Source organism: Pholcus phalangioides, unplaced genomic scaffold, assembly GCF_987345545.1.
Source record: "Pholcus phalangioides strain wild (caught in Gottingen) unplaced genomic scaffold, Ppha-v1.0 ptg000003l_1, whole genome shotgun sequence".
Classification (NCBI taxonomy): domain Eukaryota; kingdom Metazoa; phylum Arthropoda; class Arachnida; order Araneae; family Pholcidae; genus Pholcus; species Pholcus phalangioides.
In genome coordinates this window covers 57380703-57400079 of record NW_028301596.1, presented here as the reverse complement: position 1 = coordinate 57400079, position 19377 = coordinate 57380703, and the positions used below count along the sequence as shown (strand labels likewise).

Genomic DNA, 19377 nt, shown 5'->3' with positions numbered 1-19377 from the left:
GTTAGGTGTACACACTCACTTTGTTCCAGATTCTGCCACGAAGCTGGCCTGGAAGAGATCTCGGCAACGGGATAAGTCCGGTGGCAGAGACCCTGGCGTTCATTCATTCATGCCCATATGGCAAGTTTTAAGTGGTAACAAAAACACTGTTGCAAAATCAATGAATTTTACTGTGGTCTGAGCAGTAAAATAATGTTGCCCCGCACAAAAATCTTATTTACGCTATGATGTTGAGGATTACATAAACATAGACAACAATGTACAAACTGAATCTGACACGACAGATATTGGCACCCGTCATTGAAAATGTTAGAGAAAGTCAAATGAATGTAAATGTCATCAATTCAGGTGAACAGTGTGGGGGGAAGTTTTGTACAGAGATGTGAAAATCAAAATATTTTGTAATTTTGTGAATAAATAATGCACACTACTTTATGTTATCTACATTTAAAATATTCAATTTATTTCATCTACATTTAAAATATTCAATTTATTTCATCTACATTTAAAATATTCAATTTATTTTATCTACATTTAAAATATTCAATTTATTTTATCTACATTTAAATCATATACTTTATTTTCAATTTATTTATATATATTTTTAATATGTACAATACATACATACGGGTATTTCTCATACATTCTGTACAAGATTGTTACATAATTTTACACATTGTGCCAATTGAACCTGTATTAATCGGAAACGTGTGTTGAACGTAAAAAAATCTCAGTCCCTTGCGATTCTATTGAAGACAGGTTTTACTGTAATAATGTTCAATTAATTTAGTGCAATCATCACAAACAACAATGTATTTGTGTCTCAATGGCATGACACAGGCACATAGCTTTGGTAAGCTTCATCTTAAGGAATGAGATACTGTACTAATCATAAATTCAGATGCTCCTGGAGTTAAAATGAAAAAAATTATCTTTAATTGGGTCAAAATATATAGCACCTGCAGAAGAAAGTTTCAAAAGTATATTTGAAAATGCGAGTGACCCCACCATCACATGGACTTAGATTTACTAGAAGTCAGCTGGTTTGATAGGGATATAGAGTTTTAACTATTGAACAGTCAGAGAATTTTTGTCTTACTTCTAGTGGTAACATGAATATTACACTAGAAAAATCTGGACTATGTGAATAGTTTCAGTGGTATTATACTATTAATTCTATTTAGCATATTTTCAACTGGAATCCTATTTTTATGATCATTATTATTTAAATACTATTGTGACGTCCATGGAATCCTACCCCTTGAACTTATGTGGACTGCCCCGGCGGGTGCAGACAAAACATCTGCCGGTTGTAAACACCTGCTCCTGTAGAGTAGTACGCCGTCGTCTAACGAGAGATAAGAACTTGGAGAGAGAGAGACGAACCGAGATAGTGAATGGATGTGCGACCAACGTGGTCGACACTAAAGTATTTTAACTAAAATGTAGAATGTACATATATTGTTATTTAAAATTAAAAATCATTTAATCAAGAATAATGATTTGTTATCTCATTGGCAAAAATGAGTTCACCACTACGCTACAGCTAAAAATTTGGTGGCAGCGGTTTGGATGTGTTTCACGTCGTTTTGATGTTCCTCTTCGTAAAAGTTTTTGACTGTTGATGTCTCCAACAGGAGTTTCGAATCCGGCCATCCGTGCCGCTGAGAGATTTGGCCATCCGTGCCGTGGAGAAATCCGGCCATCCGTGCCGCTGAGAGATTTGGTCATCAGTGCCATTGAGAAATTTGATCATCAGTGCCATTGAGAGATCCGGCCATCCGTGCCGTGGAGAAATCCGGCCATCCGTGCCGTGGAGAAATCCGGCCATCCGTGCCGCTGAGAGATTTGGCCATCCGTGCCGTGGAGAAATCCGGCCATCCGTGCCGCTGAGAGATTTGGTCATCAGTGCCATTGAGAAATTTGATCATCAGTGCCATTGAGAGATCCGGCCATCCGTGCCGTGGAGAAATCCGGCCATCCGTGCCGCTGAGAGATTTGGCCATCCGTGCCGTATTCGGTCATCCGTGCCGTAGGGAAATATTCACTCATCAGTGCCGTCTGGATAAATCTCGGAACTCTGGAGGAATTGGGTCATCAGCTCCGTCAGGAGAACAATAAGTGCCTTGAAGTAGAGTAGTGTGTAAACAGCAGTTTCACCCAGTGACTTTTGCGACAGTGATAGTTATTGTTGGATCATCAGATCATCTCGTTAGGTTCTAAGTCTCTCTGAAGTCCGAAGGGGTAAGTGCCATGATTAAGGCAAAATCTTTTTTTTTTGAGGCACAGTATTGTTTAAAATGTAACGCAGTTGATTTTATTTATTTGTGGTAGATTGTATATTTTGATTATTCTTGAAAAATAGCTGAATTACTTTTATTTTGAAGTTAGTTTGTATAACTAATATTATCAGCTATGGCATTCCTTGCAAAAGCTAGAAAAGAAGATTTGAGGTTGTTAGCGGAAGAGTTGGGGGAGAATGTGAATGATAGAATGAGAATTTTGGATCTAAAAAGACTGATTATGAATTCAGCAGATTTTGAAGAAGAGTTTGTTAAGGGGCAATTTTTTAATATTGTCGAAGAGCGAGAGGCTAGGGAGGAATTAGCTAAGAGAAAACTTCAGGAAGAAATAGAAGAGAAACAGAAAAAAGAAGAATTCGCGAGAAAACAAATGGAGGAAGAGGCAGAAGAAAAAAGAAAAAGGGAAGAAAGGGAGTTTGAATTAGAGAAACTACGCTTAGAAGCAGCAATAAAAAACGAGGGTCGAGGTTGTTTGGATTTCGATATAAGAAGCGGTGGGGGAAGTTATGAGCTGACAAAGCTTGTCCCCAAGTTCGATGAAAAGGAAATGGATATCGCGTTGTTTCTTGCTTTATTTGAAAGGCAAGCTAAAAGAGTGGGGGTAGAAAAAAAAAAGTGGGTATCAGCCATGTTGGCTCTTTTACCACCCGACGTGGTACAACTTATAGCAAAGGAATCAGAAGAAAATTTTGATAACTTTGAACACATCAAAATGGTTCTCCTAAACAGGTTCAAAATGACCCCAGAAAATTTTCGATTAAAATTTGTCAAACATCAGAGAAATTCAGCCAAGCCGTGGCGGGATTTCGTTTTTGAACTTTCTAAATATTTTGATGAGTGGGTGGAAGGTTTGCAAGTGACTGATTTTGAAGGGTTAAAAAAATTGATGGTCACAGATCAAATAAAAAGGCGCGTTCCACCGGAAATAAGAGAACATTATATTGATGAGTGGACGAAAATTATCACTCCCTATGAATTGGCCGAAAAATTAGATGCTTACGAGAATGTTAGAGAAGGGTCGAAAAACCCTCAGGACAAAAAGTATAGCAATAATAGATGGCAATATGCAGATAAAAAGTTCCCTAATAAATCTGCTCACTACGAGAAAAAAGATCTACAAAAACAAGAACATAGAGAATTTGAGAAACGTAGGTCCCTTAAATGCTATCAATGTGGTTCGCCATCGCATTTACGCCCAAACTGCCCAAAATTGAAGCGAACATCAGAGGGTACAGTTAATTATGTTAATGATGGGTCAAAAGATCTTTTAGACCCATATACAACCCTTGGTAGAGTAAATGGCATTCCTATGAAAATTTTGAGGGATTCGGGGGCCACAATAGATATAGTTTGTGAGAAGCTTATCACTCCTGATATGTTGACAGGTGAAAACATATGGCTTAAAACGCCGTTAGATCCTGATCCCAAGTGCCTACCCTTGGCACATGTTGAATTATGCGGTAGTTTTGGAAAAATATGTACCAAAGCAGCAGTCATTAGAAACGAATTGGATCAGGGGCGGTATCTCTTAGGAAACCGTACGGCGGAATTATTGGAAGGGTGTGAGAAGCCTTGTCTTTTGTCCCCAGAGGCGTTGAATGCCGTAGAAACAAGGGCTCAAACGAAAGCAAAGTTTAATAAGGGGATCATCCCAGAAGAGAAAAATGTTGAAGTTCTCGGGGAGAGTTGTTTAGGCGCGCAAGAAAATGAAGAGGCAGGTGATGATCGTCTGTTATCAGATATTATTGTTGACGAAAGTGATAATCTTCAATTGCCAGAAATCAGTGAAGGGGCTGCGGAATTGTCTTTGTTGAAGGTTAGTTCTAAGAAACTATCTAAAATGCAGCAGGACTGTCAATCCTTAAGGGAATTAATGGCATTAGCCCAAAAGCCTGTAAATCCTACTGCGAAGAAAACATATGTTTTTGAAAACAATCTGTTGTTTAAGATGCATGAGGACCACCTCGGAAACATAACAAAACTACTACTAGTACCGATAGAACTCAGAAATAGTGTTAAGGCACTTTGCCATGAAAGCACTTCGGCTCATGTAGGAGTTACGAAATCAAAAGATAAGCTTTTGAGATATTTCTTTTGGCCTGGGTGTTATAAAGATATGGAGGAATATGTGCGTACTTGTGACCAATGTCAAAGAGCGGGAAAACCTAACGAAAAGAAGAAGGCACCTCTCAAATTGGTTCCCATTATTCAGGAAGTATTTTCAAAAATTAACATAGACGCTTGTGGACCTCTTCCAGAGACTCCAACTGGGAAACGGTACATCATTACAGCCATGTGTCTATCTTCTAAATACCCAGAAGCTATACCGGTCGTTGATATTAAATCAGTGAGTGTGGTCAATGCACTACTCGAGATATTTAGCAGGACAGGTTTCCCGAAAGAAGTACAGTGTGATCAAGGGACGTCGTTTACGAGTGCTCTCACTTCGGAATTTTTTCAGAGATTTGGGGTTAAGGTGAGTCACAGCTCCATGTATCACCCACAGTCCAACCCTGTGGAACGGTTTCACAGAACCATTAAACGTTTGTTGCGGTGTCTGTGTGAAGAATCTGGGCCCGATTGGGAAAAACACCTTCCGCTAGCATTGTTAGCGTTACGTACAGTTACACACGAAAGTACAGGGTTCACTCCTTCAGAACTAGTGCACGGGAAGAATCTAAGAACTCCAGAAACATTAGTGTATGAACAGTGGACACAGTCAGGGGATGAGGAAAGTCCTGTTACAGAATATGTTCTTAAACTCATAAATAGGATGAAAAGGTGTCAGGACTTGGCAGTTAGCAAAATGGAAGAATTACAGGTAACTAGGAAAAAATGGTATGATAAAAATTCTGTGAAAAGGGAATTTAAGCAAGGTGACGAAGTACTCATTTTTGCAATTTCTAAACCGAATAAGTTAGCAGTTCAGTGGACTGGTCCCGGTGTAATTCAAAATAGACTGTCCGAGACGAATTACATTGTTAAGCTTCCGGATAGAAAAGAACAAATATATCATGTAAATATGCTAAAACCGTATTACAAAAGACCCGAGAGCATTAATTTCTTGGATTGCGTAGGAAATGATGGGTACACGGACAATGATATAGATTTTCCCCATTTGGATACCAATCCAAATATTTTCAATTTTGAAGACATTGTCCAGAAAAGTAACTTGCTTGAACGTATAGATCCCCAAAGAATTGAACAATTGCATAAACTGTTGAATAAATATTCTGAGATGTTTTCTAACGAACCAGGAATGACCCATCTGGTTGAACATGATATCACGTTGATAAATGATAAGCCCGTCAGAGCTAGGCCGTATAAGATTTCTCAACGACAGAATGGTATTTTAAAAACTGGAATTCAACGAATGTTAGATTTGAAAATAATTGAAGTAGGGGAATCAGATTATACCTCACCAATGATCTTAGTTGAAGCACCACATAAGGATCCCAGACCTTGTATTGATTATCGCCGGTTAAATGAGGTGATACGCACCGAATTTTTTCCATTGCCAAATATCGAAGAAAGGCTTGAATTAGTTTCATCAGCAAAATTTATTACCTTGTTAGATTTATCCAAAGGATACTGGCAGATTCCATTGAGTCCCACAGCTCAAAGATTTGCCGCTTTTGTTACCAGTTTCGGAACGTACAGGCCACTACGCATGCCATTTGGTCTGAAAAATGCTCCATATTTCTTTAGTAAACTTATGGCAGAATTACTAAGAGAATACGAAAATTTCGCTGTACCATACCTCGATGATATAGCTATATTTTCTGAGTCATGGGAGACACACCTGAAACATGTCGAATTAGTGTTAGAACGCTTGAAGGGAGCTAAATTAACACTAAAACCATCAAAATGTCGTTTCGCCCAAGATCATGTCAAATATTTGGGTCATATAGTTGGGCAGGGGCATAGGAAACCATGTGAAGCGAAAATAGAGGCCATTGAAAAGTTTCCTACTCCAGAAACCAAAACTGAAATCAGAGCTTTTTTAGGATTGGTAGGGTATTATAGTCATTACATTCCTATGTTTTCGGTATTGGCTGCACCGTTATCAGAAGCTTTAAAAGGGAAAGAAAAGAAAGGAGAAATCATCTGGACTCCTGAGTGTAATGCGAGTTTCACTTATTTGAAAAACAAGTTAATTAGTCAACCAGTGCTATATGCACCAGATTTCTCTAAGCAGTTTATTGTGCAGACTGATGCGTCAAATATGGGAATGGGTGTAATTTTAGCTCAAGAGGATAGTGCAGGAGAAGAACATCCTATACTTTTTCTCAGCAAAAAGTTTTCTCAGGCAGAAAGAAACTACACTACTACTGAGAAGGAATGTCTGAGCATTGTTTTTGCTGTTAAACGTTTACACTATTATCTAGATGGTCAAAAATTCTTGATTGTCACTGATCATAATCCTCTCGTGTGGTTACAGAAGAATTGTAGCACAAACCAGCGTCTGATGCATTGGGCATTGTCACTCCAACAATATGACTTTCAGATACAGCACAGACCTGGTCGCAAAAATAGGAATGCTGATGTGCTAAGTCGTAATATTCCCGAATGACTTGCAATTTGTTGAATGTTTCGAAAATTTTATGTATGAATGCTTTAATTTTTCTTGTTATTTTTTGTGTTATATTATTCCATTATAATTGCAGAGTTTAATGAAGAATTGTGTTTTTTTTGTTTGTTGTTCAAAAATTATTTTGAATTCGGTTATATATAAACCCAGAAAATTCTACGTATCATATTATTATTTTTTATTTTTAAAATTTACTTTTCTGTGATTTAATTGCAATGTATCGCGAACAATGTTTTTTTTTAAATTTTTTTTGTGCCTCAATTTGCCTGACATGGTACTTCAGTGGTAATATACCCCTATATAAGTGTTAATATAATTTTATTGCAATCTTCTTATAAGCTTATTTGTGGTTAATTTAGATTGTGAATTTCCATTGTGAAAATCCCAATGGAAATTTCTTTAAGGGGGGAGGAAGCTGTGACGTCCATGGAATCCTACCCCTTGAACTTATGTGGACTGCCCCGGCGGGTGCAGACAAAACATCTGCCGGTTGTAAACACCTGCTCCTGTAGAGTAGTACGCCGTCGTCTAACGAGAGATAAGAACTTGGAGAGAGAGAGACGAACCGAGATAGTGAATGGATGTGCGACCAACGTGGTCGACACTAAAGTATTTTAACTAAAATGTAGAATGTACATATATTGTTATTTAAAATTAAAAATCATTTAATCAAGAATAATGATTTGTTATCTCATTGGCAAAAATGAGTTCACCACTACGCTACACTATGTTACTTATTTATGTTTTTTCCCCCTCTAATTCAGTATTTTTCAATTAGCACTGCACTTACCCAAGGACCTCCTTGGTCGAACACTGAGGGAACCAAGCACCCTCTGTGATATGTCATACTCACTGGCTTCATTGTTATTCTAACCTCATCTTTGTTCTGAAGCAAACATGCAGACCCTACTTCTTTAAAAAACCACTATTCTCATTCAATTAGTGATTTTAACATAATATGTATGGTCATATTGGCTCTCTTAATTGGACTGATGTGGATTTTTTTAGGGGATGTTTTAAAAATTCTTTGATTTTAACAAAATGCCTTCAACTTTAAATCACCTATATTATACAAACACGCATACTACTTCAATTTTTTAAAGTGGGGCAATGTATATTTTTTCATAATTTAGCCAGAGAAAAGTATAATCTCAGATGAATCTTGTGAGCCATGTCCTTTGAGATTACACTCCATTACAGGATATAAAAATTTTTTAAATAAATTTTGTAAATTTTATCAAGATTTTATCAATCAAGTACTGTATACATTAATGTTTATATATTATTACAATATCATTTCAGGTCATACCAACACTTTATGAAGGATTGCCTCTGTATCTTCTAATGACAGCTTTTCCTCAAATGATTTCTCGTATTTGTCATTCTCATTCTGACATCTCTAATCAGCTTGAGGTATGTGTTTGGCTTAACATATTAAATTATATTAAATTATCTTATCAATGAATCTATTATCAATGCTTTCTAATAGATGTATCAGAGTTTATTTATATACAGCATACAGTCAGACTTGCTTATAATGAATTTGGATACTTCAAATTTTCTCCCGTTACAAAGTTTTTCCATTTCTTGTGAATTCTGTATTGCTTATCTATGCTTATCAAGTCAGTACAGTTATAATGAAGTTCATGTATAGCAAATATTTTCACTGTTTTTTCTGACGTCATTATTAGGGGGTCAGACTGTATTACATGTATACCAAAAAAAGTTTTAAAGGTTTTTCTACAGATGTGTTTTTAAAAAAATTAACAAAGTGTATGAAATTTGTGGGACTTTTCTCTTGTCACACTTATATTGTGCAAAAATGAAATACTTTTAAATGTCACGTGCATTGGTTTTTTTTATGTAGTTGATAATATTTCTATTGTTTTTTCAGAAAATCATTGCTAAACTTCTGGTAACTCATTCGCAGCAGTGCATTTGGATGATGATTGCAGTTTCAAAAGTACACACTAAGTTTTTATGATCAGTTTATTATTGGTTCATTAATGGTTAAATTCAAATAACCATTCACAATAATTACTATCAGAATTTATCTGTGGTTCTAGTTTTCTTATTATGCTATGGCAGCTAAGTTGAGTTTTATTCAGTGAACTAACAATCATGCATATGTCCTCAATTTTTTCACATCATACAGTAGAATCGTACAGTCAACAAAGAATTCATTGTTTGGAATCAATAAGAATATTTTTTTCATAGATGTAAAAAAAAACCTTTCATATGTAATTTATTTATGAGCAGTTTTTCAATCATGCATATGAATTTTCCTCAGAAAAAAAACCTTGTATTTCAATCAAAGTAATTTTTTTCTACCACACAACTACAGTAATATCTGGGCTAACAAGTAACTCAGCTTACAAATTTTTCGGCTTATGAAGTTTTTTTTGTGGTATTTCAGACTTTGCCTACAGAAGTTTTAGTGTGTGGATCACATTGACATAAAGGAGCTGACCACACCGCATAGCATATCACGCACGGACTATTTATTTTACATAAATACCAATGAAGCTCATGTGACTGGGCTGTGTACATAGTGTGAAATATAAAGATCTTCAGGTTTTTCTCATCTCCCTGTGAATATTATTTTATCCAACCGTGGAGCTTTCAGTCTGTTTTTGTTACTAATTAAACAATTTGTCACACGTTTCAGCTAATGAATGTGATTCTGTAATAAATTATTAGTGATGATATCACTTTACTTAATCATTTAAGCATGATTACCATTTATTTGCAAAGTTTGATGTACATATTTAATTTTTTGTTTGTAAGTTATTCCACAAACAATACTTTTGATTATTTTGAATTTATTTGATATGTTAAACTCAACTTCATTTTTATTTCATATAGTCTTCATATCCAAAAAGGACTCAAAGATGCAAAAAGATATTTCATGAGGCAATGTCCCTTAAACCTGAGTTGAGCAAGTTTATTCAAGACACTACAAAACTGGCTGATAAATTGATTGAGCTAAGCAATAAGAGTATAGTGGATATGAACACAGCCAGTATGAAGGAACATTTCCCCATTTTACTTAGAATGGTTGAAGACAGGTGAGAAATCCAAATAGAATCACACATGAAAAATTTTATTAACTTTCAAACAACATACAAATTTATGAATCATTAACACATTGTGGACCATGCTACTGTAAAAAAAAGAAATAGATTCCTAGTTTCTACTTGATTTTTATGTATAGTGAACCTTGATAATCAACAGAATTAGATAAATCATGTCTAGCATCATGTCTTTTGTCATCTTATTTAATTAACGATTCGTATAACTATTATATAGCACATAATAAGTAAAAATTGAAACTTTTTTGATGTTATAACAAATGCAGGGTTCCTATTTGTCTTACTTTTTGGTAACATATCCTACTTTTGTCCTACTTTCTGAGTTGTGTCCTGGTTTTTAGTTTTTGTCCTACTTTTCCTACCAAATCCTATCAACAAAATTTGTGTAATTGGTTTTAATTGAGCAGGGAATCATTGATATATTGCCAAACATCACAAATGTTGTAGATTGCAATTAATGATTTTGTTAAAGCAAAAATTGTATCGTTTTCAAGGTTATGTGGGGAGTGTATATGGACCATTCCATTTGGTTTATTAACTTTTCTTTTGCTTAGTTTGAGGGTTCAACAAGTAGAGTAGTCGATAAAAACTTCTATCTGGATGGGGAAAAATAATTTTGTATTTACGACTTCATTGTCTTGTATAGTAACTAACATTCATCATTCAAAATTATGATGCACAATTTGTGTGTAGGTGAAACAACAGTTTACATAACAAAGCAGTTGGGTACATAGGCTAGGTTGGGTGATTCTGATGCTGCCCAATAGCATTTAATTGTCTTCTTATTTTTAAGGCATGAAGAGGCATAAACAATGTTTGCAATGCTCAGCAAAGGGCTAGAAATGAAAGTGCTTCATTTGTCAAAAATGATTACACTGGTATTAATCAGTAAAATGTAAACAAATCCCTTTAAAAAGAGGATGGGCAGTGCAGAAAAACCATCCGGTTCACCTTGACTTATTTACACCAGATTTTGTAATTTACATTTTGTACTGTACTTGTGAAAGTGGTCTGGAAGGAGTGTCATTGTTAAAAAACGTACATGTCATAACTTGCTGTGCATTCTCAGAGAGCTGATAGGCTGGACTGTGGAAGACTCCAAAAAAAGAATTTAATTTATATTTTGAAAAGAGGGAATTATCTATGATTGCTAGTACACACACTGTTTTGGACAAAAATGGTTTTTGTAACCAAGTCATTTTTGCCATTTTGCTTTGGCTTGAGTCAATATCATAGGATACTAAAATATCGCAAAAAAAAAAAAGTAATTTAATTTTTTTTAATTATTATGATATGATTATGTTGTGTCTAAGGGGGTTACCATCCCCCATCCTACTTTCTAGTTCTGCCTTTTCCTACTTCTTCTAATTTCTTGAGTGGGAGCCCTGCAAATGCTTCCTAATTTATCAATTCGATATAAATGCATGATCTCCCAGTCATTTTTCTAGTTGCAGCTTATACATCCTATCGACCGGGCTACTGCGCCCCAGTGGCTTATTTACCTGAAGTTGTGTTTTTTCCTCTAGGAATTTCAGCCAGGTCATGTTGCCTCTACAAACTCAAATGATTGTCACCTTACCAAGTGGCTTTTCATCAAATGCAAATCATAATCCATTCCCTTTCAACACTATCTATATTCAGGGGTTTCTCGACTCAGTAAGTATCAGATATCAATTTGATTGATAATTTTGTCTTTTTTCAATTATGATTTCGTTTTTATGTTTAAATATATGCAAAAGTATATAATTAAATGAATTACAATTTTATAATAAATGCTGATGTATAACTTAGTTTTTCTTTTCATCTGTCATATTCTAGGTTGAAATATTTACCTCTCTTCAGAGACCAAAGAAGATTGTTATCAAAGGAAGTGATGGACGGGAATATGGCATTATATGCAAACCCAAAGTAAATCAATTTCTCAGCTTTTTGAATCAACAAACTAATAATTGTTGTATAAAAAAAAAACAGACAAAGCAGAAACAAATGCCCAAAATGTTTTAGTTAAAAATGTTTCCAAAGCTATCATGTAGAGCAGCAGTGACTAACCTTTATCCAACCAGTGCTAATATTGAGAGAGTAGATGTAAAAGGGCACCACCAACCCACAGATAAATTAATGTTTTTGTGTGCCACTCGATTACAATGGTTGATTCTATGATTCTCATTTAGGGCCTCCTCACACGGGAGAACTAAAATCGAATTCGAGTTGCCTCAAATTGAGAGTTGAGTTTAGTTGAACGAGTCAAGTTGCACGTTGAACGTTCTCCCTCACACGGTGATAGTAAAAAAATATTCAAAACCTGGGAAACTGAGTAAAAACCTTACAGTCTATAGTTCTGCTTATCTTTTGGTTCAGGCAGGGTTGGAAAAATCAAAATTTATCAAAAATAAGTAAAAATCGTTACAAAGAAATAAGTGAAATAATTTTTATTGTAAAAGTGAAATTGCTACAGAATTTCAGCTCACAAGTAAATACAAAATTTCTTTATTTAAATTGACATAATTTTCAAATGACAATAAAATGGTAAAATTATGAAACTTTTTAGTGTAATTTCATTTGTTTTAAGTGATTTCAATGAAAAAAAATTCACAATAAAATGTCTGTTTTTCCTCAATAAATATGTCCCTCAGTACTTATATGTTGAATTTATTATTATATTAGTTTATTGTTTATTAATTATTAAGTATTGTCATGTAGGGTTTTGAGTAGTTTCACGAGATGAAACGGCAAAAGCTACAGTTCCGAGAGGCAAAAAATTAACTGTAGGCAAAACTAGAGACAACTTGAATTGTTTAAGTTTCAGGGAATGGTTTTCCCGAATGCTCCCACACATAGATGTGCGTGTACGTGACCTAAATTACAGACATTCTAAGTAAGGGGGAAAAATCAGGGAACATCCCTATAGAACATGTATTTGTTTAGGTACATGTTGTGAAAGCAGACCATATTTTGAAAATTCCTAGAGGTGCTTACCCAGGGTCGTCCGTTTCAAGAGTATCATGGGCTCACGAGCCATGTGTTTTTTCTGAGGCCCTAGTTGGCAAATTCACATGGTTACTTCTGAAATTCTTTATCAGGTCTAATTTTTATGATGCCCCATCTTTTGAAACCCCCTGGGGGGAATACCCAAATGGGCCCATGTGTTAAGACAGCACTGTGTTTACCACAGGCCCGTCATTTGGGAGGGGGTCAGGGGACAATCGCTTTTAAAAATACACTAGAAATGGTATATACATAGTGAGTATATGTCCTTTGCCCCCCCCCCCAAAAAGTTGAAATGATGGGCCTGATTTACCATTTCAGTCAGTGGCTTTGGAGCCGGGGGTGCTGTAGGTGCTCAGCACCCACTGTAATTTGTGGCATGGATCCAAGCACTCCCAGAATTGATTCAGAAATTAAAATTCCTGATATAAAACTAAAGATCAGCACCCACAGTTTCGAAACATTTCCAACACCCCTGATTTCATTATAATTTCAAAATAATATCAATTTAAATAAAGAAATTGTGTATTTACCTGTGTGCTGAAATTCTGTCGCAATTTCATTAAATGCTTTTTCGGTGATCTATTTTTTGAATATCTTTCAACTGATATTATTATTATTATTTTTACTCTGGATGCTTTTCAATTTCCGAAACAAATTTTAAATTTAACGCTAAGTCACCCATCTTCCAAACTCGAATGACGAAAATATGAAGGAATGCTAGATGGTTTCGTAACAAAAGTTGGCATGCGACTAGCATGGCAGTCATCAAGTGATTGTTGCATTGGATATTTTGTTGCCAATGCAGCTATTTCCTCGTGTGAGGGCTTCCATAGCGATATACATGTTATTCTTCGGGATACGATTTCTCTTATCAGTCGCCAGACTTTAGCTTCCCCATGTGAGGAGGGCCTTAGGGTTACAGTATATCCCGTATATCTGTGGTGAGACTTTTTAACAATTTGTCCATTTAAAAAGTCTCGCCACAGAGCAACAGGCCTATAACAATATATAAATTATTCAATCATTACACTTCACTCATAGTTAGAGGAAACTGATGACAGTACACAAAAACAAACTTAACGTCAGGTTCACAACATGTACCAATTTGTTGGAAGTTCTGCAGAGGAATGTGGATGAAGTGCATGTGTGATTTAGTAGTAGTAGCATATTATGTAAATTTAAATTATTAAAATCATCACACAGAAGAAAATGAGGGCTCATATTATGACTTATTTTGATGATAAATTTTCTGTACATTCACATAAGTTTCTCATGTTTTTCAGGATGACTTGCGAAAAGATTGTCGTTTGATGGAGTTCAATAATTTAGTCAACCGTTACCTCAGAAGTGACCCAGAAGCAAGGAAACGACAGCTTTATATTCGTACTTATGTAAGTCGTTTTTTTACACGTAGTTGTTACTTGCAATTTACATCAGAAAGAAATAAGCCATTTAGCACTAAAGTACATAAAAATGAAAGGAATGAATTTGCAGTAGAACACAATTGATACTTAAAAAAAAGTTACTATTAGTTCCTATTCGTCAGTACTTATGAACTCTGTGATAAAACAAAAATCTGTGATACTTCATTAAAAATCACCTTAAAGTTTGAATAAATGTGGAACAGAGGGTATTTATGTTATACATACTGATGGAAATTACATTTACTCACAGATTGAAGTCAGAATTATTTTCATGTGTGCTGCTGCAATTGTTTTCGCTTCGCTTGTTTCCAACTACAAGGCATGAGTGCAAGCTAATCTCTGATTTGAAAAAAAATCTCTCAGCAGCAAGCAGGCAGACCATCAACATGGTACTTATACAACATGAAAATTCAAGCATTTGCCATCTTCACTTCTAGGTAAAGAAGAGAGATAGCAGCACCAACAAGATCAGAAAACAAGCACAACTCTTACAACACGAATATGTTAGGGGCCACACATACAAGCTCAGTACATACATTCCAGCATATACCAATTCTTTTGAAATTCTGCAGAGGAACGTGTACAAGGTGCATATATGGCTGAGTAGTAGTAGTTGTTTTCTCCGTTGTTTGCTTATGATAATGTATAGTTTGGCCAATCTCACTTGCAACAGAGCCTGGGTGTCTCACAGTTTCTCCAGTCTCAAATTTTGGATGATTGCAAGAAATTTTCAATCCAGTGATACTTTGAGCTATGAGTTTAACTCATTCTTGAAAGTTACTTCTACTGGAAAAACTTGTATTTCAAAGCAGATTTTCTCATTACAATATCTTTAATTCATTTTATATCTCCACAACATTAATACGTGTATAAAAATTAATTAGTTTGGCCAGTACAGAATAAATACAAATACAACGCCACAACAGGCAAAATGCCCAGAAAGGTGGCTGAGAAAAAGATGCCCATAACAAATATGGATGTCATATATTTTAAAAATAAAGCAACCCAATTAAAAATGTAATTAGAAACATTATAAACAATATATACACATGATAAAATATTATACAATGCCCATAAAGAATACTTATGGTTGTCTTGTTCTAAGTATGTATAGCTTCTCGATTTATCCCAAAATGTTTATCATACTTCTTTTTAAACGTGTCAATTGTGTTACAATTTACTACCTCTGGGGGTAAGCTGTTCCATTTATTGACAACCCTATTAGAGAAAAATTCCCTGCCACACCATAACCTTGCATTGTCCCTTACCAATCAATACTGGTGTCCCCTTGTAAAAGCAGTCGATTGGCGGTGTACTAAAAGTTCATGGTCCATTCTATCCATCTCATTGAAAATTTTGAACACTTCGATCATATCTCCTCGACATCTGCATTCATCCAATGTAAACATATTCAAAAAATGAAGTCTCTCTTCATAACTCAAGCCCTGTGTTCCAATAAGGACACATGTAGCTCTTCTCTGCACCCCTTCAACCAATTCTATGTCCCTCTGTAGGTATGGTCTCCAAAACCTTACAGCATACTCCAGTCCAGGGGGAAACTAAGCCTCGGAAAAGCGGAAGAATGACTTTAGGAGAACGCGAAGAGACCTTTTTGAAAATGAGACCAAGCATTCTATTCACTTTTTTAACCATCTCTGAACAATGTTCAGAAAACCTAAGCCGCTCGTCAATGAGGATTCCCAAATCGGTGACCCTAGTTGCATCCGGGATAGTGACACCATTCAACTCGTAAGAGAACCGTGGGTTGTTCGAACCAAAATGAGCAACCATGCACTTATCTACGCTAAACGTCATGCTCCATTCATTTGCCCATGCTGCAACCCTGTTTAAGTTGGTCTGGAGCAACTCCCTATCGCTGGTAAATAAAACAAGGTTTCTAAAGAAACTTATTTTTTTCCTCCACACATTTCTCTGGATGCAGCTTATACAGGGTGTATAGGTAACAGGGTATATGGCATTTTACTAATGAACCATTGAGTTGCACACTTCCCCGAGACACACTTCCAATTAGAAACCAGCATTAAATATGGTAAAACAGTTTTCCCACATTTAATGCTGTTTTTTCCCAACTTTCCTCCGTGTTTAGAATTTGAATATATCATTGAATATTGCACTTAAAAACATGGATTTTTTTTAGTTGGCATCAAGAAAGACATGGGCAACGACTTTTCAACTGGGTTTTTGGACACACAGGGATGGTATAAAAAGTTAATTTTATTATTTTAGTAACTATACAACCCCTTTTTGCAACATCAATGACGTATCTGAGTACTACACATTATTTAGATACTTTTTATAATTGAAAGTATGTCTCTAGGATCAACGGTTCACCAGTAAAATGCCATACACCCTGTTACCTATGCACTTTGTATAAGCCGCATCCAGAAAAATGTGTGGAGGGAAAAAAAAAAGTTTTTGTAGAAACCTTGTTACTTTTTATATGCTGTTGCTTTTTATAAGCCATGCATTATTTTCATTCAAAAACTGAAGGAAAGACAACCACAAAAATTTGAATAATAGATTATTTTGTACATTTAACTTACCAATTAAATTTTTTACATTTAATTTGCCATTTGAATTTTCTTTGAGGATTTTGTAATATCACTGATTAAATATTAAACATTTTCATGGAGTGAAAAGTATTTTTTTAACCATAATTAAAGACATACATACATACAAAAGTGTTCATTTAAAAAAACTCGTGAAAATCCTTTGAAGTTAGAAAGAAAAAGTTTTGATAAGCCATGGCTTTGAATTAGTCAGAAGAGCTAAAAATTAAGTTTTAAACCTGTATAAGTCATGGCTTTACTACTGGAAATTACTGTAATTGTTTCTCATAAGACAAGTACAATACTCAGAATAGCATGACAATCGCTGTTGCCTTTAATTTGTTCAAAACACCCGAGCTCTTCTTTTTACATTATATCCCAAGTTTATAAATCAAACATTGTTTTTTCCAGTTGAAGCCCTTTTATTAAAATTTATTTTGCTAATACCTTGGTTCACTTTTAAATTGAGACTCCAGTAACTCAATGTCTTTGATCTCTGAAGTTTCCCATTATAAATACCTGGGCATTATAATCTCTTCTGATCTCCGCTGAAACCTTCACGTTGATTATATCTTTAATAAATGTCTCCAAAAACTCTTTTTCCTTCACCGTAACTTAAAATACTCCACCCGTCATGTTCGTCACTTGTGCTACCAAACATATATTCTCCCTGCCCTCTCCTATGCTTGTGAAGCCTGGGATCCCCACACCCAAACCAACACAGACAAATTAGAATCTATCCAAAATAAGTCCACTCGTTTCATTTTTAACTGTTGGTTTTCATCTGTCTCCATAACGGAATTCAAGCGCCAACTCAATATCCAACCGCTCTCCTCTCTTCGACTTATCTCTGGTTTAACTTTTCTTTACATAATCCTCCATGGGTTTTTTAATATTGACACCTCCAATATTCTAATCAAACCTTCACATTTCTCTGTTAGACTCAATCATTCCCAAAAATTACAGCCCATCTTTGCCTCTTCAGATTGTCACAAATTTAGCTTTTTCCCAAGAACTATTATTGACTGGAACAACCTACCATCAAATATTGTAGATTGCACCATGATTTCCAAATTCCCTCGTAGCATCAATCGTCACTTTTGCCATATATAAATTCCCCATCCTCTTGTATAGGCCTCGGCCAATCAATATTGAATAAATAAATACTTCTGTAAATAGAACATTCTACCTTCAGCATTAGCAACCAATTTGTTCAACTAAATTACTATTTTGAAATAGATGTTTCATCATCTAAATGGTGATAGAGAATTTTCAGCAGATTAGCTAAAAACATGATAATTTACCATGTGCCTCCACTAAGATGTTTTTACGTTTTCAGGCAGTTGTTCCTTTGAACGAAGAATGTGGTCTCATTGAATGGGTTCCAAATCTGTCAGGATTTAGGCAAATAATACTACAAATTTACAAGAATAAAGGTCTACATGTTTCAGGAAGAGAAGTAAGAGCAATGATGCCTCAAAGAAATGCCACCCCAGAGTATGTAAAGCTGTTTATTCTCTGCATTACTGTCATTTACATGGAACCTGGGTAAAACACAAAGTTCAACCTTAAAATTACATAAAAGCTCACACCAGACAACTTTGCTAACCAAAATAAATAAAAACAAAATGCAACATTATATTAACAAATAAAAAATGCACTTTATAGTAAGAACTATTAAAAACTTTTTCTAGCTGTTTTGAAGCATAGTGAGTTCTGAAACAGCCATAAGTAGTTTTCATTGTACAGTGGGTTTTATTTAATCTTTAAATTGCTGAAATAGTTAGAAATATACTTTTTTGTATACACAATAAAATAAACTTGGAAAAAGAGTCTGACAAGAAATACTGTTTTACCAAAGCTATTTGCTGCTGTTTTAAAAGTATTTAGAACTGGATTGGGATGAGAAAAGAATTATAAAAATAAATGAAGAATTTCTCAACCATTTATATTTTGCTGATAACATTGTTATTATCAGCAATAATCTAGATAAATTAGAAGAAGTGATACAAGAACTGGCGAAGACCAATATTCAGGTGAGTTTAAAAATGAATCAGCAAAAGAATAAAGTTATGTTCAACTCGTTTGCTTTGAAGAAGCAGATTTTGCTCAGCAATACAGAGATAAAAGAAGTACAAAGCTATGTATACCTAGAACAAGAAATTACCATGGACAACAGTATCCTCAATGAAATAAACAGAAGGGTCACGATTGGGTGGTGCATTTTTGGCAATAACTGTGTGATTCTGAAGAGCAACATGCCATTATGCCTGAAAAGACAGGTATTCAACCAGTATTCGCTACCAGCACATTATGGAGCTGAAACATGGACACTCACTAGCAAAACGATAGAAAGACTACAGACTGCACAAAGGAGCATGGAAAGATGTGTGCTAGGCATCATGGAGA

The 19377-nt window shown here is 35.2% G+C and overlaps 1 protein-coding gene across 2 annotated transcripts in view; it reads left to right on the top strand.

The window, feature by feature from the left end:
• The window catches only part of LOC149089001 (serine/threonine-protein kinase ATR-like), a 159354-nt gene that overhangs the window by 113090 nt on the left and 26887 nt on the right, over positions 1-19377 (top strand). For both annotated transcript variants that reach the window (XM_089251216.1, XM_089251211.1), the window contains exons 51-57: positions 8197-8307; positions 8789-8857; positions 9760-9962; positions 11513-11642; positions 11805-11894; positions 14258-14365; positions 18308-18465. In XM_089251216.1, coding sequence (XP_089107342.1) covers positions 8197-8307; positions 8789-8857; positions 9760-9962; positions 11513-11642; positions 11805-11894; positions 14258-14365; positions 18308-18465 — 869 coding nt within the window. The remainder of the gene's footprint in view (positions 1-8196; positions 8308-8788; positions 8858-9759; positions 9963-11512; positions 11643-11804; positions 11895-14257; positions 14366-18307; positions 18466-19377) is intronic.